At 41.0% G+C, this 16162-nt stretch overlaps 1 protein-coding gene across 2 annotated transcripts in view; it reads left to right on the top strand.

The window, feature by feature from the left end:
* Positions 1-14300: 14300 nt before the first annotated feature.
* LOC140543326 (uncharacterized) overlaps positions 14301-16162 on the top strand; it is a 41055-nt gene continuing 39193 nt past the window's right edge. For both annotated transcript variants that reach the window (XM_072666401.1, XM_072666400.1), the window contains exon 1: positions 14301-14617. In XM_072666401.1, the coding sequence (XP_072522502.1) occupies positions 14437-14617 (181 nt within the window). In that variant the 5' untranslated portion in view covers positions 14301-14436. The remainder of the gene's footprint in view (positions 14618-16162) is intronic.

The following is a 16162-nucleotide window of genomic DNA, read 5'->3' on the forward strand; positions in this document are numbered from 1 at the left end:
ATATTTTATATTATTATTTTATTTTTGTCAGTATTTTAAACGTTTTCAGACACTTTTGTATTCTAGTGTACAGCATGTCACCAGTCTACTAGTCCAGCCTTGGTCACAGCAAGGCAGTGGCTACACAGCTTACCTCAGGTAAGGGAACCTAAAGGCCACGGTTCACTTTTCTGTTGTTTTATGGAACCACTTACTGGACCTCAACCAGCCAACCAACCAACCAAGGCCGGACCTCAACCAGCGTCTTCTGCCCATCATACTTTCTACACAGGTCTGAATGGAGGGCACCAGTGGCCCTCTCACTGCAGTAACCCAAGCTCTCCAGGCCTGGCAGGATTAGGAGGCTGTGCAGTTGGCTGTCAGGTTAAAATGTGATGGATGGCCACTGATGGCTGAAGGAGCACAATGGGGCCTCTGTGGCTGTGAGCTGGACGCAGCACCATGTCACACTCACTCACCCAGCCTCCTTTTAACCTCATTGTCAGCACAAGCCCAGGCCCAGATTGCAGGGTGACAGCCGCACGCACCCCAACACACACACACACACGCACACATATATACTACGTCGTTTAAGGAAGAAAGTACTTCCTCAGCATGTTGGAGAGGTCGTCCATCTGCTAGGCTGTGTTTTACCAGAGTCTTACTCTGCGCTTTTCTTGCGTGTGTTTACTCTGCCATGTGTTTGGTATCATCAGTGTTTAGACTGACGTGTCACAAAGTCAACAGGCAGTGATTCTGAAATGTACGCTGTGCTCTTCATCATATAATAATGTCACATTATCATGATGTCATCTGTTAAAGCTGAAGAATGACAGGGCCTCCAGCTCATGTCAGATCTTATTATAGATCATTATTCAGCATTACTGCATTATCATATTTATTTGATTTACTTTAATTCAGTTGATTTTTACCTGTATTTAGTTTTTATTTTCATCCAATGTTTAATTATTTATCTACTTAAACTTTACCTGCACCAACAAATCAGTTTATTATTAATTATTACTCTTTCTGTCTGTCTGTCTGTCTGTCTATGCCTATGCCTATCTATCTATCTATCTATCTATCTATCTATCTATCTATCTATCTATCTATCTGTCTGTCTGTCTGTCTGTCTGTCTGTCTATCTGTCTGTCTGTCTGTCTATGCCTATCTATCTATCTATCTATCTATCTATCTATCTATCTATCTATCTATCTGTCTGTCTGTCTGTCTGTCTGTCTGTCTGTCTATCTATCTATCTGTCTGTCTGTCTATGCCTATCTATCTATCTGTCTGTCTGTCTATCTGTCTGTCTGTCTGTCTATGCCTATCTATCTATCTATCTATCTATCTATCTATCTATCTATCTATCTATCTGTCTGTCTGTCTGTCTATCTATCTATTTATCTGTATGTCTGTCTGTCTGCCCATCTTACAATCTGTCTATCTGTCTGTCTGTCTAACTAGCTATCTGTCTGTCTGTTCAAAAAGCATGCTCTCCTGGTTAAGTGCTGTTGCCTAATGATGCACTTCACTTCACGGTGGAGTACTGAGTCTGTCCTGAATGGGACAGATGATAGGAGTGTATTTGATTGGGTTTTAGGTGTGAGGCGACGTGCTGTGCTCTGCTGCCACTGTGGAACAGTGCTTCACTCTTCCTCAGTGACAAGCAGCAGCACATTGCGTGACAGCTGCTGAGGGGAGGAGGGGGATTGGCCTCTTGCGGAGAAATGCCCAGAACGTGGCCGCATTAGCCACGGAATGTTCACTCTCCTCTCATGCTTGGCTCGCGGGCCCCTAGAAAAAAGATTAAGGCCTGCGTTATTGCTCGAGCCGAGAGCCCCGTGCCTGTAGTGACTGCAACAGATGCTTGGCCCCTCCAAGGTTTGGAGATGGCTCGCTGCAGGTTTGCAACTCTTGACGGGCTGCTTTCCGAGCTCGCTTGCTTTGGTTACTCAGCAGGCCAGACTTCCTGTCCTGACATCGTATAAAAACAAATCCATGTGTGTCTTTGTGTGATTGATCTTTTTTTTACCTTCATGTCACCCTGATATGTGTATTTGTTGAGGATCCTGGATAATCAGAAGAAATGTAGTATTAACCCCTTAAGCACTGATCTTATTATCACGTTATTAGTCTTAGGGCTGGTTTCCCAGACCCAGATTAAGCCTAAAATGCAAAAACATTAACATGTTAAACATTAACATTAAACATATTGGAACTAATACAATTAATTCCAAAACTAGGCTTAGTCCATGCCCTGGAGACTAGCGCTTGAAGTTTACTGTATTATTAAAGTCTGGACCCGGCAGTGAATGCTGTTAAAGGAGTGGATGGAAATAAATAGCCACCAACTAGTGCAGAAAAGCCTAGAAAATATAAGCTTGCTAATTGGCAACACCATTGATCGATTGAGCTATTACCTTAACCCTTTACACCCTAAATTAATTAGCCAGTTTTTAATATTAATGCAGAAACTATTGTGGATTATCTGCTAACTGTTTTGTTTAGCACATCTTATGGAGTCCCACAGGGTTCTATTTTGGGGCCTATGAAATTGGTGTTGAATAGGACAGCAACGTAGTTCTAAGAGTGATGGCTTAGTGTGGGCTTAAATAAAGAGTCTAAGTACTAAACTGGACTAGACCAACACATTTACAAGAACTCTATGAAAGACAGATATATTATAGCCTTATTTACATGCATGCCTGGATAGTCTAACTTTACAACAGTAAATGCTTTTATGATGTTTTCCCTGCCCCAAACGGTGAACCTGTGGTCCTGCAGTTCATAATGGCCCGTGCACATAAGAACCACAAAGCTGTAGCTTTTCTCATAAAGCCTTTCAACCAAAGGGGTGCTCACGAATGCGGTGACCTTCAGCAATGACAGTATTGATGCAGCCTCTTCTCCGCAATTCCAAGATACAGAAAAGGATCAAGCAGAGGGAATTGGTCTAGTTGAGCTGTGCTGTTTATTCCACTGTAATTCCAACAAGTAAAAACTTTAATTGTTTAAATTTATATAAAACTGCACAAATCTTAAATGCACAATACAACATAAGCGCATAATATTTATATGTACATGTGGGAGGTTACTTTGCTCTTAACTTTGCTTTACTCTTGTTTGCTTTTCATTGTACTTAACATTTGTACTGGTCAGAAATCATTTACAGATCAGAATTACAGTGGATATATCTGAAATTACAGTTTCTACTAGTAAAAGAAAGTGTAGATATCAGTAGTTTTTACTAGTAAAAATGTATTTATAGATAAACGTATGTGTAATGTAAATGTAATGTAAACCAATTAAAGTGTTGTACTTGCACTATAGTATTCCTATTCATTACTCAGGTAGAAGTGAGTTGAGATACTAGGGTTTAAAAGACTTCTATAGAAGCTGAAGTATCAACTTAAGCTTTTTACTCCAGTAAAAGTGTAAAAGTACTGGTTTCAGAACGACTTCAAGTAGAAAAGTAAAAGTAATGGAAGGAAAACAAAGGCTGAAAGCTTAGGCCGCGCTACAGGGGTCTATAGTGCACTACCCCCCCCCCCCCCACCCTCCCCAAAAACCCATTTCTCTAAAAGTCATAATGAGGAGAATGATCTATTAAAATGTTGATGTTAAAAATGTTGGGCTGCACTAGGCTCCTGTTTCAGCTGCAGATATGCCCATTGAAAATGAAGCATTTCAGTAATATCAGCTCTATTAAAGGAGCGTCTCTGTGCTCTACTGAGCATTAACATGAGCTTCATGGAGGAAAATATGAGGAGTCGTTGTCTAGACGTTTTGTAAAGCTGCAGAAAGTCAGACTTCAGAGGCGTGTGATCAATAAGCTTTATATTTATTATAAACCTCTATATTTATTCTCATCCAATCACGATCAGACTCACACTTGCTGATGAGACGGAATGAAAACAAAGGGAAATGAAATAAGAGTAACAAGGCTGTTTTTAAAATGTGAAGAGTAGAAAGTTCAGATAATTGGGTCAAAATGTAAGAAGTAGAAGTAAGAATTTGGCTGAAAAATAAATAATTACTCCAGTAAAATACAAATAACCAAATTTAATTAATAAAAAAATAAACTAAATATTTGTAGTTCATTACTTGACACCTCTGGTAATGCTCTGGATAGTCCTATTGTGTCCTGTTTGTTTACTCATCACATTTTAATAACTGCTAAGAATTATTTTCATAATTCTATACATTGTTTAATCCATATTTAAACATACCGAATTCTTGTTTTCCTCTGTTAAGCTTTTCTCTTTAGATCAAGCCAGTTCATGTTTATTGAACAGTATAAACCTGTAAAGATCCAGCTCTAGATCCATCCTTTCTTACAGTTTAGCATTATGAGTCCAGTGCCTTAATATTGCAGTATATACTGACCTGCTCATGTGAGCCATATGTAACGGTAGGGTGATGCAACCTGTGAGTAATCAGCGGGTATAATGTTAATCTCCAACTTTGCATTCTGGTCTGTCAGCACTGTATTGCTAATGACTCTTTGGCCGTCTCGTGGAATTGTGCTCACAGATTTAGACTTGCTCTGGCTTCACTGACTGGATCACCAGTTCATTTCATGGCTAAGCTACTGTACTCCAGAGCGACTCTCTGTTCAGTACTCTTTTTTTAATGTGCACTGGCTGACTTTGCCTCATGACTCCGAAACATGGAAAGAAGGGGACAATGAAGAGAGCAGTTTTCGGCTATCCTGACTGAGCTAATTAGCTAGCTAAGCAAACAGCAGATGCTCTTCTCCAGAACGAATTACATTAGAGCTTCACTGTTTACTGAAGAAAAACCTCAGCTAGTTTAAATAGACTAAAATTCAAAGCTCCTCTAATCTTAGACTCTACTAAACACAAGTCAATATGGAGACCATAATACTCTTCTCTTAACCTGAGTACACTCAGAAGAGGAGGGTCTTCAGTCTGGGTTTGAAGACAGCGGATGTGGGACTCTGCTGTTCGGACACCCAGGAGAAGTTCGCTCCATCACTTCGGTGCAGGACAGAAAAAAGTCTGGACGCTCGTCTTCCGTGGATCTTAAAGGATGGCGGGTCGAGCCTCTCAAAGCACTCTACAATTTAACCAAAGATTCATGGACAGAACTTTACTAGCCAAAGGCATTTGCATTCCAGCATTCCATGTAGCCAAATGTTTTTGGGCTCCAATATTTAGATAAAAGTCTTAGCATAAGACATAGCAACCACTGTTTTAAACACTTAGCAACACAATAGCAACCAACAGCTAAAGTATAGCAACACCCTTGCAACCACCTGCTACCTCCTTGGGAACCAACCTGTTACCTTAACAAAAGCTAAAGTATTGCGACACTTTGGCAACCAATTGGTACTAATGTTGTGGCTGATCAGCCAAGTGAAGTATTTTTATTGCCCCAGCAGACAGATTTGTCCACTGGGCTGATCGGCCATAACATTAGAACATTAGATTTGTCCTCTGGGTTTTGAGAAAGGAAATTCAGATCGCAAGGACTGGTGAGTGAGGCTGTGGGTGAAGTCCACACTGATGTTGACTCAACCCCTCGCCCCTCAAAGACACCATCTAAAAAATTTCACATGAGCTAAATACAGTAATGGGACGGCCCTTACAATGGCGTCTAGGATTCCCCAAAGGGGAAAACAGCAAGGCCAGGCTTATGCGGGCCGTCCTGAAACAAACCTCAGCATTACTGTGAAGGCAGTAATACTCCAGTCTATTAGCATAGCTAATTCCCTTTGCTACTATGTGTACTACTGTTTACTACACTGCTGTGTATAGCCGCCAGTTTCCCTCATGGATTTCATTCGAATACTCCCCTTTAGTCACTTTTCCAAATGACCAGTGGCCCCTGGGTACTTCTAATATTCAAAAGGTCTTCTGAGAAGGCTTTTAAGTCTGGAATAAACAGTAGACTGCGCTGGGCCCTGTGATACCGCAGTCACTGGGTCCTTTTATCAGCTAATAATCCCCTACAACAAACAGAATGGAAGGCATGCACATGTGCAGCTGTCTGTGTCTTAGTGCAAGTGGTGTCATGTTAAGTCACAAGAATGATCCCAGCGCTCAGAGTACCCTGCCTGCCTCACCCCGCACTGGCATGCTACTTACTGTTAGCAAAACGCTGCTGCTGTCCAAGCGACCGCAAACAAATCGGCCATGCTTTAGGCCTGAAAAAATGCCTGATCATGCTCTCATTGGGGCATGAATGTGTGTAACAGTATAGGGTGCACTGGCAGTCTAAAAGAATTGCTGAGATGTACATGTGTCATGTACATGAGGTTTAGCAGCTGTCTGGATGTATTTAAAGGGATCTGTCTCATAATGATGCTTATTGTGGGTGGGGAACCTCAAAAATTACTTCATTTGCCAACAAGGCATTGATATATATATGTGTTATCAAAGGCTGACTAAAAGCCATAATGGTGGGTCCAGTCTGTTGGGTTATATGCACAGAGCTGGTTAGTAGGCCAGCCACTGGGGTAATGAATATGTCATAGTAACAACCCAGCCAATGGGTCAGTTTTCAGCACATGAGGAAGCTGAATTGAATAAAATTTCCTTAGCTTTCACAAACCAGACTAGTCAGTCTCTAAAAGTCCTTCTGTACATATCTGATGAGCATCATCCGTCCACATGCCTTAAATCTGGTGGACAGTGACCTCTATGTGTGACCTTTTTGGCAACGTATTTAACATGCATTAAAATATCAGTGATCATAAGAAGCCTTTTGTCGGCTTAGATATTTTATAGGTATATTTAGTACACTGTATATTGCTATATGTGCAATATTTTTGCAATTTCCGCCCCCCCACATGTGCAATTAAGGGTCAATTTGCAATTATCTGTAAATAATCTGTAAATAATATTGTTTTTCCTCAGAGCTTTTGACTTCTATTATTTATATTGTATATTATTTATAGTGTATATATTGGTAATTTATCTATGTTATGCATCTGAATGTCTTGCTATTCCTTTGCTGCTGTGACACTATGAATTTTTTCCACTGTGGGACTAATAAAGAATTATCTTATCTTATCTTAAAGATATGGGTATGGGTAGGGTGCCCATATATTTTGTCCAGGGGCATAGACTGATAATATTCTGGCTCTATCATGATTAAATGTTCATACAATGTAAAGGAAAGCTTAATAACTGATGATTACTGAGCTGTTGAAACACTAAAGCAGAGTAAGTGTAAAAACACTGGCCGTTTCGCATTCACTGGAATTAGCAACACTGACATGGCCTGAACCTGGCCCACATCCGGCATTTACTAGTGGCCCACATACCGCATGGAATGCCGGACCAGAAGTGGAACAGATACTATAGCGGTTCACGCCGGATGTGGCTCAGGTTCAGTCCATATCAATGTTGCTCTCTGGCCTACTGCAGTTTAGCCCCAGCAATTCACACTGGAGTTATAAGCCTAGCCTGTGTCAGCCCAGACTACATTTTGAATGAAATACAGTACAGGCCGGCCAATCAATCAGAACAGAGGCCGTTTACATATCCCGGCCTTAAAGGCACAGTACTCAAAAACAGTCTGTTTAATTGTACAGAAAAGAGATTGGAAAATACAGTCGTCTCTTTTCAGCTCACTCAGATAGACTCTCTAAGTGAGAATTTTTGCGGCCTAAAAGGGAGCAGGTAATGGAGCGATCTCTGCGTCACATTAAGACTGAAACATGGCCTCTCATAGCCTGTGTGCGGAGGCCGTACTTACTGTCAACCACCCATCACTATATGAGTGGGCCATAATGGCCGGCATCCATGTGGAAAGCTCGTTAAAGGGACTCTTGACACTGTGAGGTCCAGCATTAGAGGACAGCTGACAGACCCCCATAACAGCCCATTAGTTCTCCCGAGAAAAAAGTGCCTCAGCATTTCTGCTGTATACAACACAGCGGGAGGTTAACGTTAGACCACCTATACAGAAAAAAGTCTTTATATTAGGATGGAAGATTTTGGCAAAACAACCATTTGGAACGCTAAATCCTACGATAAATCCTATGACCATTAAAATAAAGAAATTCCCTGCCCAGACAGCTCATATATGGAAACTAACTACACTGTAAAAACAGACTATTTAGAAACGACTATTCCTATGATGTCATAAGAACCCACTCATTTACATATCTCCACCTATTCAGCCTACTGCAGTTTAGCCCCACCGTCAAGAGTGTTTCAGCTTTGGGTGTTTTGAATGAGGCTCAATGCAAAGCAGCCAATCAGAACAGAGCTCATTTATCTGATCTCCTCTTGGTCTTAAAGGCGCAGTAACAGCCTGTTTAATTCTAAGGGGTAAAGAAAGGTTGTAAAATTATTTTTGTCATATAACTCCACAAGGAAAAACAGAGAATGCTAGAAAAATGTAGGATATGGGACTTTTTAAGTATGTAAATGCTAATCATGGCTACATCTTTTGTACATCCTTACCCATTTGTGTCCCGAATAGTCTCCAGGGCCAGTTTTTACTATTTAAAGAGTAGGAACGGCCTTTTGTGATGATGTATCTTAAAGGGAAGAAGAGGAGCTGTGGGGAAACTACATGTGTGAATACTTAAAGGCAGGCTGATTGAGGTGTTATGTAATGCAAACAGCTAATGTTACTGTTAGGAAGCTGCAGATCTCGTGTGTATTGGCCTGTACAACAGTGACTATACTAGCAGTCAGGATTTCTGGGGAGTGTATTTCCTGCTTACAAAACTCTCTGTCAAGCTGATCAGGCTAAGGGGATGCAGTGCTGAATTACATCCTGACATAATAACACATGGCAGATTTCGGCGGGAACGTCCTGTTGATATGACCTGGGACCAGAACTCCCTCTCCTGTTGACGATTCCTCTGTTTTTTTTTTTGTTGGTCATTCCTTTGTTGAGTGACCAGAACAATTCCGATCAATCTCGGGTGCATGACTGGATGACCTGAACTCAGATCCGTGATTAGGTCCATGAACAGAGTCTGGAAACTGCTGGTATTATTAATATTATTATTATTTCTTTTACAGTGTGTCTAAGTTTAGTGTTAGGAATTCACATTCGACATTACCGAGACGTGTTGCCATCCCGCCCCGGCCTTTAAGGGATGTTTTTCATTCCCAGCAGTGACACTGAATTCCAACACAGGCATATTTCAAGTGGTTGGAAATCAATATAGTCATGAATTCTCACATCTGGGACTCGTGCTCATATCCACAAGCATGCCGCCCGTTTTACAGTAGGGGCGAGGCCTGGGGGGCCGGCGTGCGATTGTTTTGGGGAAACTATGGTTGCGATGGCCCAGATTTTGTTTGCCGTCCAAGTCCGGATTCCGGTCGGGACACTGACGAAAGCTGAGCCCCCTCCCAGGCTTTACCGGCTGGACAAAAATACGTCAGACGAGCCTCTCTCCTCGCCGCTTCTGTGTTTAAATCTGGCCTCCGGATCCACTGACCTTCTCTCATGTCAGCAAGGGGGACAAATTTAGTGCTCTGGTTTCTGGAGCCACCAAATAGTCTGACAACATTGAAATGTGGGTGAGAATGTTCACGCTTCTGGAGATATGGTTACTGACTCAAGGAGACAGGAACAGAGTCAAATGTAAACAGCTCGGGCCTACTGACCTCCAGCAATGTTGAAATAGGAACCTGACAGCCAGGGTCATTTTCAAACATTTCAGAAGTTCCTAAATGGTTCTTGGCTTGGACGTATGGCTCTAGGAAAACCTTCAAATGATATACGTGAGACCAGTAGTATACTGGAGGCAGTGCTACCCAACCCTCCAGGTCTAATTTATGACACTCTGATGTTGCCATGTTCTTGACCTCCTGGTTTTGATTAGGTGGATCAGTGATGGTATTCTCAAAGCATCTTAAAATAGGACAGCAGATCCAGGATCAGGGGCCAGATTCACAAAAGCTTTCCTCATAAACAACTTAAGAAGAATTTGAGGATAAAAAGTTTATTCTTAAATGTTCTTTAGAAAATGTCTCAAATATTAGTGTCACTATAGTTTTTCCTGTAGATCATTTGTAGCTTTTTATTCAGAATTTTACAACTTATCATAAACAATGAGACAGTTTTCACTTGTTATTATCCTTTTATAGTTAACAAGAACTAGAAGTGATGGTGGAGGATCCAGGAGAAACACTTCCCTTGGAAGAGAATTGTGACCAGAAGGCCATTCATTTCCTGTAGAAACTAAAAGTACTTTAAGAACAAGTTCCATATTTAATCTTGTTATATGAATTAATTCAGCTATTTAAAATTATTGTTTTATATGATTCTGATGCCAAATTCACAAATGTTTCTCTAGGACAAAACTTACATAGAATCTTAAGATAAACACTATAAACTAAGTTCATTTGAATGTTCTTCATTGCAATTCTATAAAAAGAAAAATGTAAGCTCTCAAATATTATTATTATTATTATTATCATTATTATTATTATAGAATATTTTCTAATTTAGTCCAAACGTAGATTTTGATGCTGTATTTTATTGTTTATCATAAAACAATGCAAAATAAAAATACATATTTTCCAATATTTAAATAATTCCATGCCAAAACTAAGTTTTTAAACATTTTCAGTAAACAAGAGCTAGAAGTGAATTCTCCTTATGTAAAAAACTAACAGCACTTTAAGAAGTTCCACGTTTAACCCTTTTAATCCTTACATTCATTAATTCAGCTATTTAGTTCTTAAATGCAATTCTGATGATTCTGATTCCATGATCTGAAGCTCAAGCGCAATTGGGTAATGCAGCAGGACAATGACCTGAAGCACAAGTTTATGTCCACTGCTGAATTGCTTTAAGGAAACATAGTTTTTGAGGGGTTTAGTTAAAGTCTTCAAAGGACAGTACATGCTCAAAAGACCTTTAGGAAGCATTTGATTTCAGTTGTTGCTGCTAAATGTGGCATTATGGATGACGAATAAAAAACGGTTGTGTGTTTTTGTGTTTCCTGATGTTGTCCTTGTCTTATATTACTGGTTGTAAGAGGTTCTATCAGCTAGAGAGTTCAGCATGCGCTGGGTGTTTTCCCGGAGCGTCAGGATGGCATTGAATGGCAGTCATGTCATAGCTGCGCTGCGCAGACATGTCTGCAGCATGTTCATACCAGGCCAGTGGCGACTGCTGCGTCACCATTGGGTTACTAATCTGTTTTTCCACTCTCGCCTCGGCCAGCAGGTTTTAAATAACTGACCATGCCCTGAACTGTGGGAAGGATACTCGTACTGTAATGCCCAGGCAACACAGTGTTATTCTGAGGCCACAATAAAAGGCTTTCATAAGCCACCTCATGTGGACTAGCCATTCTTTCACTAACAGTGCCTAAAAGTTCTGAACTTCGCCATGTTTGGGCCAAAACTCCATACTGCGTTAAAGTGGAGAACACCCATTGAGTGCTTTACAGTCCCGACAGTCCAGGGCTAAGCTTGTTGGAGCTCTCGGCAAGGTCTTGTTGCCCAGGAGGTCCCAAGCCTAGCTTAGCCATTGACTACACTAAATGGACAAAAGTATTGGGACAGCTGCTTATTCAGTTCAGTTTCTACTGAAATCAAGAGTTTCTCCTGTTTCTACTGTCCAGGGAAGAACTCTGGACTTCTACTGGATTCTGGAGGAGCATTGCTGTGAGAATTTGATTGATCAACGGTCATTCAGTGAGGCAAGTGAACAGTCCTTTCTGGAAGGTGATTGAAGGTGTTGAAGCAGGACAAATGGGCCAAACTGTGATGTTCTAGACGACTGGGTCAGAACATCTCCAAAACTTCAGGCAGGTCTTGTGGGGTGTTCCCGGGTATGCAGTGGTCAGTACCTACCAAAAGTGCTCCAAGAAAGGGCACCTATGGCCACTCACTCACAACTTACAGGACTTAAAGGATCTGCTGCTAACATTTGAAGTTGTCTAGATACCACAGGACACTTTCAGAGGTCTTGTGGACTCCATGGCTCGAATGGTCAGATCTGTTGTAGTGGCACAAGGGGGACAGACACGCTATTTGGCAGGTGGTACTAATGTTATGGCTGATTGGTGTAAACTCTGCAGTGTATCATTGGTTCCTCTTCTACTCCCCAAAGTCTTTCATCCAGTATGAAGGCCAGCTGAACATTGAGCGTTTGGGCTTTGGACATACGGCCAGCTTGCTGCAGTGATGCTCCACGTCCAGCTTCTCAAGCTACTGACAGCGCTAAGATATCTGCCGTCTCCTGGTGGTCTTTGATTACATCCAGAACTTCTGCCGGCTAGACTAGAGAAAGGGCTTCTCGCTGAACTGGGTATAGTGGCAATTAGCAATAAAGTAATGTGTTTGGGCAGTAATGCGAGGTGGACTGGACAGAGGGTTTGTTACCATACTTGGAGAGCGGAGGGCAGGTGGCTGAGCAGGCCCTGTCGTGAGGAGGAGCAGAGCGGACAGCTGGGCCTGTCAAACAATGACTTATTCTTCACCATTCAACTGCTCAGCACTGTACGACACGCAGCCGGCCACATGGATACTGTATCAACAGGTCATATGAGTGTGTGCAAGTATCTGTGCCTGTTCGTATGATGAAATTCACCATTATAGAACATTTCAGCCCATATCTGCACGTGTAGAGAGAGGTGACGAGATTCAGAGGGCTTTACACTGATGTCCAGAAGCTGGAGTCACTCAGTCAAGTTGAACTCCTAGTCTCTAAACACATTTAATTACATTTAATTTAGCATTTTATATGATTTCGGGCTGTTTTAGCTAGTCTTTTACCTTCCATCTAACTTGAACTATTATTTTATGTATTCTTATTATATTTAATTACTGTTTACCTGTTGTTTTTATTTAGTTATTCCATTATTATTTATTATTTTTATAGTTTGCTTAAATACTCTTGCATTTAATTAGTATAATTTATATTAATTTCTTTTAAATCTTACTTATTTTTTCTGTTATATAATATTTTACCATCATTTTTCAGTCTGTATTTCATGCATCAGCTCGGCTACACTGTAAGTCAGGGTCACTCACCCTTAATGGCAATGTGTTTAAATAAAGGTTGATTGGTTGATATTATATTATTCCAAGCATCTCCTGTAAAGAAGTATATTAAAGCTGCTGCACAAAAACCTTGTATCTTCATTTTTATTTATTTTTTATTTTATTTTTACTTCTTTAAATCTGGCTGTTGTTTTTTTACATTGTGTCCAGATTCAATGGAGAATGGACCAATAGAAATGCTCAGAAATATTTGAAATCACATATTTGAACACTGACTTCTGTTGAACAAACCAATCAAAATACAGCTCATTTACATGTTTAAGTCCTAAAGCTGCTTTAACAAAAACAAACATGTTTATTTCTCAGTGGAAAAATCTAAGAATATATTTCAGTATTTCTATTATCTATTCATACATTTACTACATGTCCAAATGTTTATGGACACCCCTTCTAATGAATGCATTCAGCTCAACATTTTACGTTGCACGCATTGCTGACACAGATGTTCTAATGCACACACACAGTTTGCCTAGTCCATATCGAGAAGTACTGCCAATAGAATAGGACTATCAGGAGCAGATCAACATCATGAACCTATTAGCTCCATGCTGCCTAATGCCAGGCGTGGGCTATAGAGGGGTATAAAGCCCCCCAGCATTGAGGAGCTGTGGAGCAGTGGAGGAACTGTGTTCTCTGGAATGATGAGATACTACTGCATTCAATACTTTTGGGATGAGTTGGGGAGTGGGGCGTGCACTCCTAGTCAAATCTAGTTCGAAAACCTTCCCGTCCCAAAAGCAGGATAGGCTCTTATTTATTTTTTTTTAATACCCTTGATTTCGGAGGAGACAATGGATGAGCAGGTGTCCCAAAACTTTGGTCCATAGCAGGCCAATAAGGCAATGCTTTGCTTTTTTAATGCCTAGATAATGAATGGCAGTTTATCCGTTAACTTTCATCACATGAATTAATGAATTACTTATTACTAATATTATTTATTTCATTATTACAGAATCCGAATCAGAATCTATTTATTTCACCAAGTATGTTACACATACAAGGAATTTGTCTTGGCGAGAGACACAGTCTTAAACTAAAGGAAAATGACACTAAACAATAAATAGGGTAGGGGATAAATTATTTTATCTACATCATTTATTAGCATGTAAATATGAATTATAATTTTTTAAATATATATATTTTTACTAAATAAAAAAGTCCAGGAAAATAACATAAAGAAGAATTGGTGGTGAGTCCAGTGTGCTGAACAAGGCAACCCCTACACCACCCCACCCCACCCTCCACTCCCCTCCACTCAGCCACGCTCCAGTCCAGCAGGAGGCGCTGCATCTCACCGCCGCTTCACGCACGCCACTAAAGGAAGACGTGGGTCGTGAAGCCGAGCGTTTGTTGTTGTTGGATTAGCGCATCTTTTAAGCGCTTTCCTTCAATATCTGCCGATTTTGCTCTGCGGTGCAACAGTGAAATCGGCAAAGCCATGACCAACCTGCAGTCGTTAAGCGTGTTCGTGACAGAGCGGCTAACGCTGGCCGCTCAGGAGATCTTTAAAGCCGTGGAGGTGACCGTTACAGAGTACCACGAAGAGATCTCCCGCTCCAGGCAGGAAAACGAGCTGCTGAAAAGACGACTGCTGGAGGCAGGCATCGACCTGTACCCGGGTGAGTGTCCCCGGCCTGCTGCGCCCGCTTTCAGGGAGAGGAGAAGCCGAGACACGTCGGCTGTAGCTCCCTAAGCTGGCGAGCGGCGGAGCTGCGGGGTAAACAAAAGACCGGAGGGAGCAAATCCAGGTCCGGAGAGAAGGAATCCACTCCAGGATTTCGTTCCAACTGCCTGGGCGGCTCTGCTGCAGCGCAGCTGCAGCAGAGCCGCCCAGGCAGTTGGAACGAAATCCTGGAGTGGATTCCTTCTCTCCGGACCTGGATTAGCACATTTTCACCACCACTGCAAAAAAACAGGGTAGTCCCTCCTTTCCAAAAGTCACCCCCCTGTTTGTTATTTAGGGGATCCGCGTAGTGATGTCAGGAAGGGTGTATGTGGAGTCTCAGATTAATAAGATTGTGTTTAAATAAGTGATGGATTTGGGTCATTCATTAGTCTGCTGCACTCAAATGGATCAAATATGGCGTTACTATTGGTGTATTACGTCACAGAGAAACACACACATATACACATACACACACACCTAACCTAATCTGGCCACTTTATCAGAAACACCTCTTTTTCAAATAAGTAAATAAATAAATAAAATAATTCTGCCTTATTTATGTGAAGGACAAGTAGCCAATGTGGATACACTGTGTACAGACAAAAGTATTGGGACGCCTGAGTCTTTTCTAAATCAGTTCTGTTAAAAAGTTGAGTTGATCCTGCTTTCTAGTAGATTGGCGAGGAGCATTGCTGTGAGGATTTGATTGATTGCATGTTGGGCAATCACCATGGGGCATTGGAGAGAATGGAGAGAATGATCACAGGTCTTCCAAAGCGCAATGCTGGGGGGCTTTATACCCCTCCTCTAATAATGCCCACGCCTGGCATTATTAGGCAGCATGGAGCCAGTAGGTTCATAATGTTGATCTGCTCTAGAGAGTCCTATTCTATTGGCAGTACTTCTTCTCTAGAGAGACTAGACAAGCTGTGTGTGTGTGCATTTGCACATCTGTGTCAGCAATGTGTGCAATTTATTAGTTGTTGAATGCATTTGTTAGAAGGGGTGTCCACAAACATTTGGACAAGTGTGTTATGCAAATGAAGATTGTACAGATTGTACAGTCTCAGTACTGTAATGCATGTTTTGCAATTTCTTTACTGCTCAATTTTTCGTTAATTCAGAAATGTGTTAATTATAAAAAGTAATGTATATAAGCAAATAGTTGATACTATATAAAAGCTTTCATGAAATTTCTGTAAGATTGTAAGACCTCGGTTTATACTTGATCAGTTTGAGACATGGGGCTAAAATGCGATACGACCAGGACAGAAGAGACAATGAAAAATTATTACTTTTTATATTCATAGGATATTTTAAATAAAGTTGCTTAAATTTGTTTGAAGATTTGTAAGTGAATTGTATTTGAGTGCACACACACAAGCTCTCTGATTACACAAGAACACACCCATGAACACAAACTGTGTCCTTTTATATTAAAATCTAATATAACAATATAATACTGGGATATAAGTATATATATACAATATATAAGATG

Source organism: Salminus brasiliensis, chromosome 21, assembly GCF_030463535.1.
Source record: "Salminus brasiliensis chromosome 21, fSalBra1.hap2, whole genome shotgun sequence".
Classification (NCBI taxonomy): domain Eukaryota; kingdom Metazoa; phylum Chordata; class Actinopteri; order Characiformes; family Bryconidae; genus Salminus; species Salminus brasiliensis.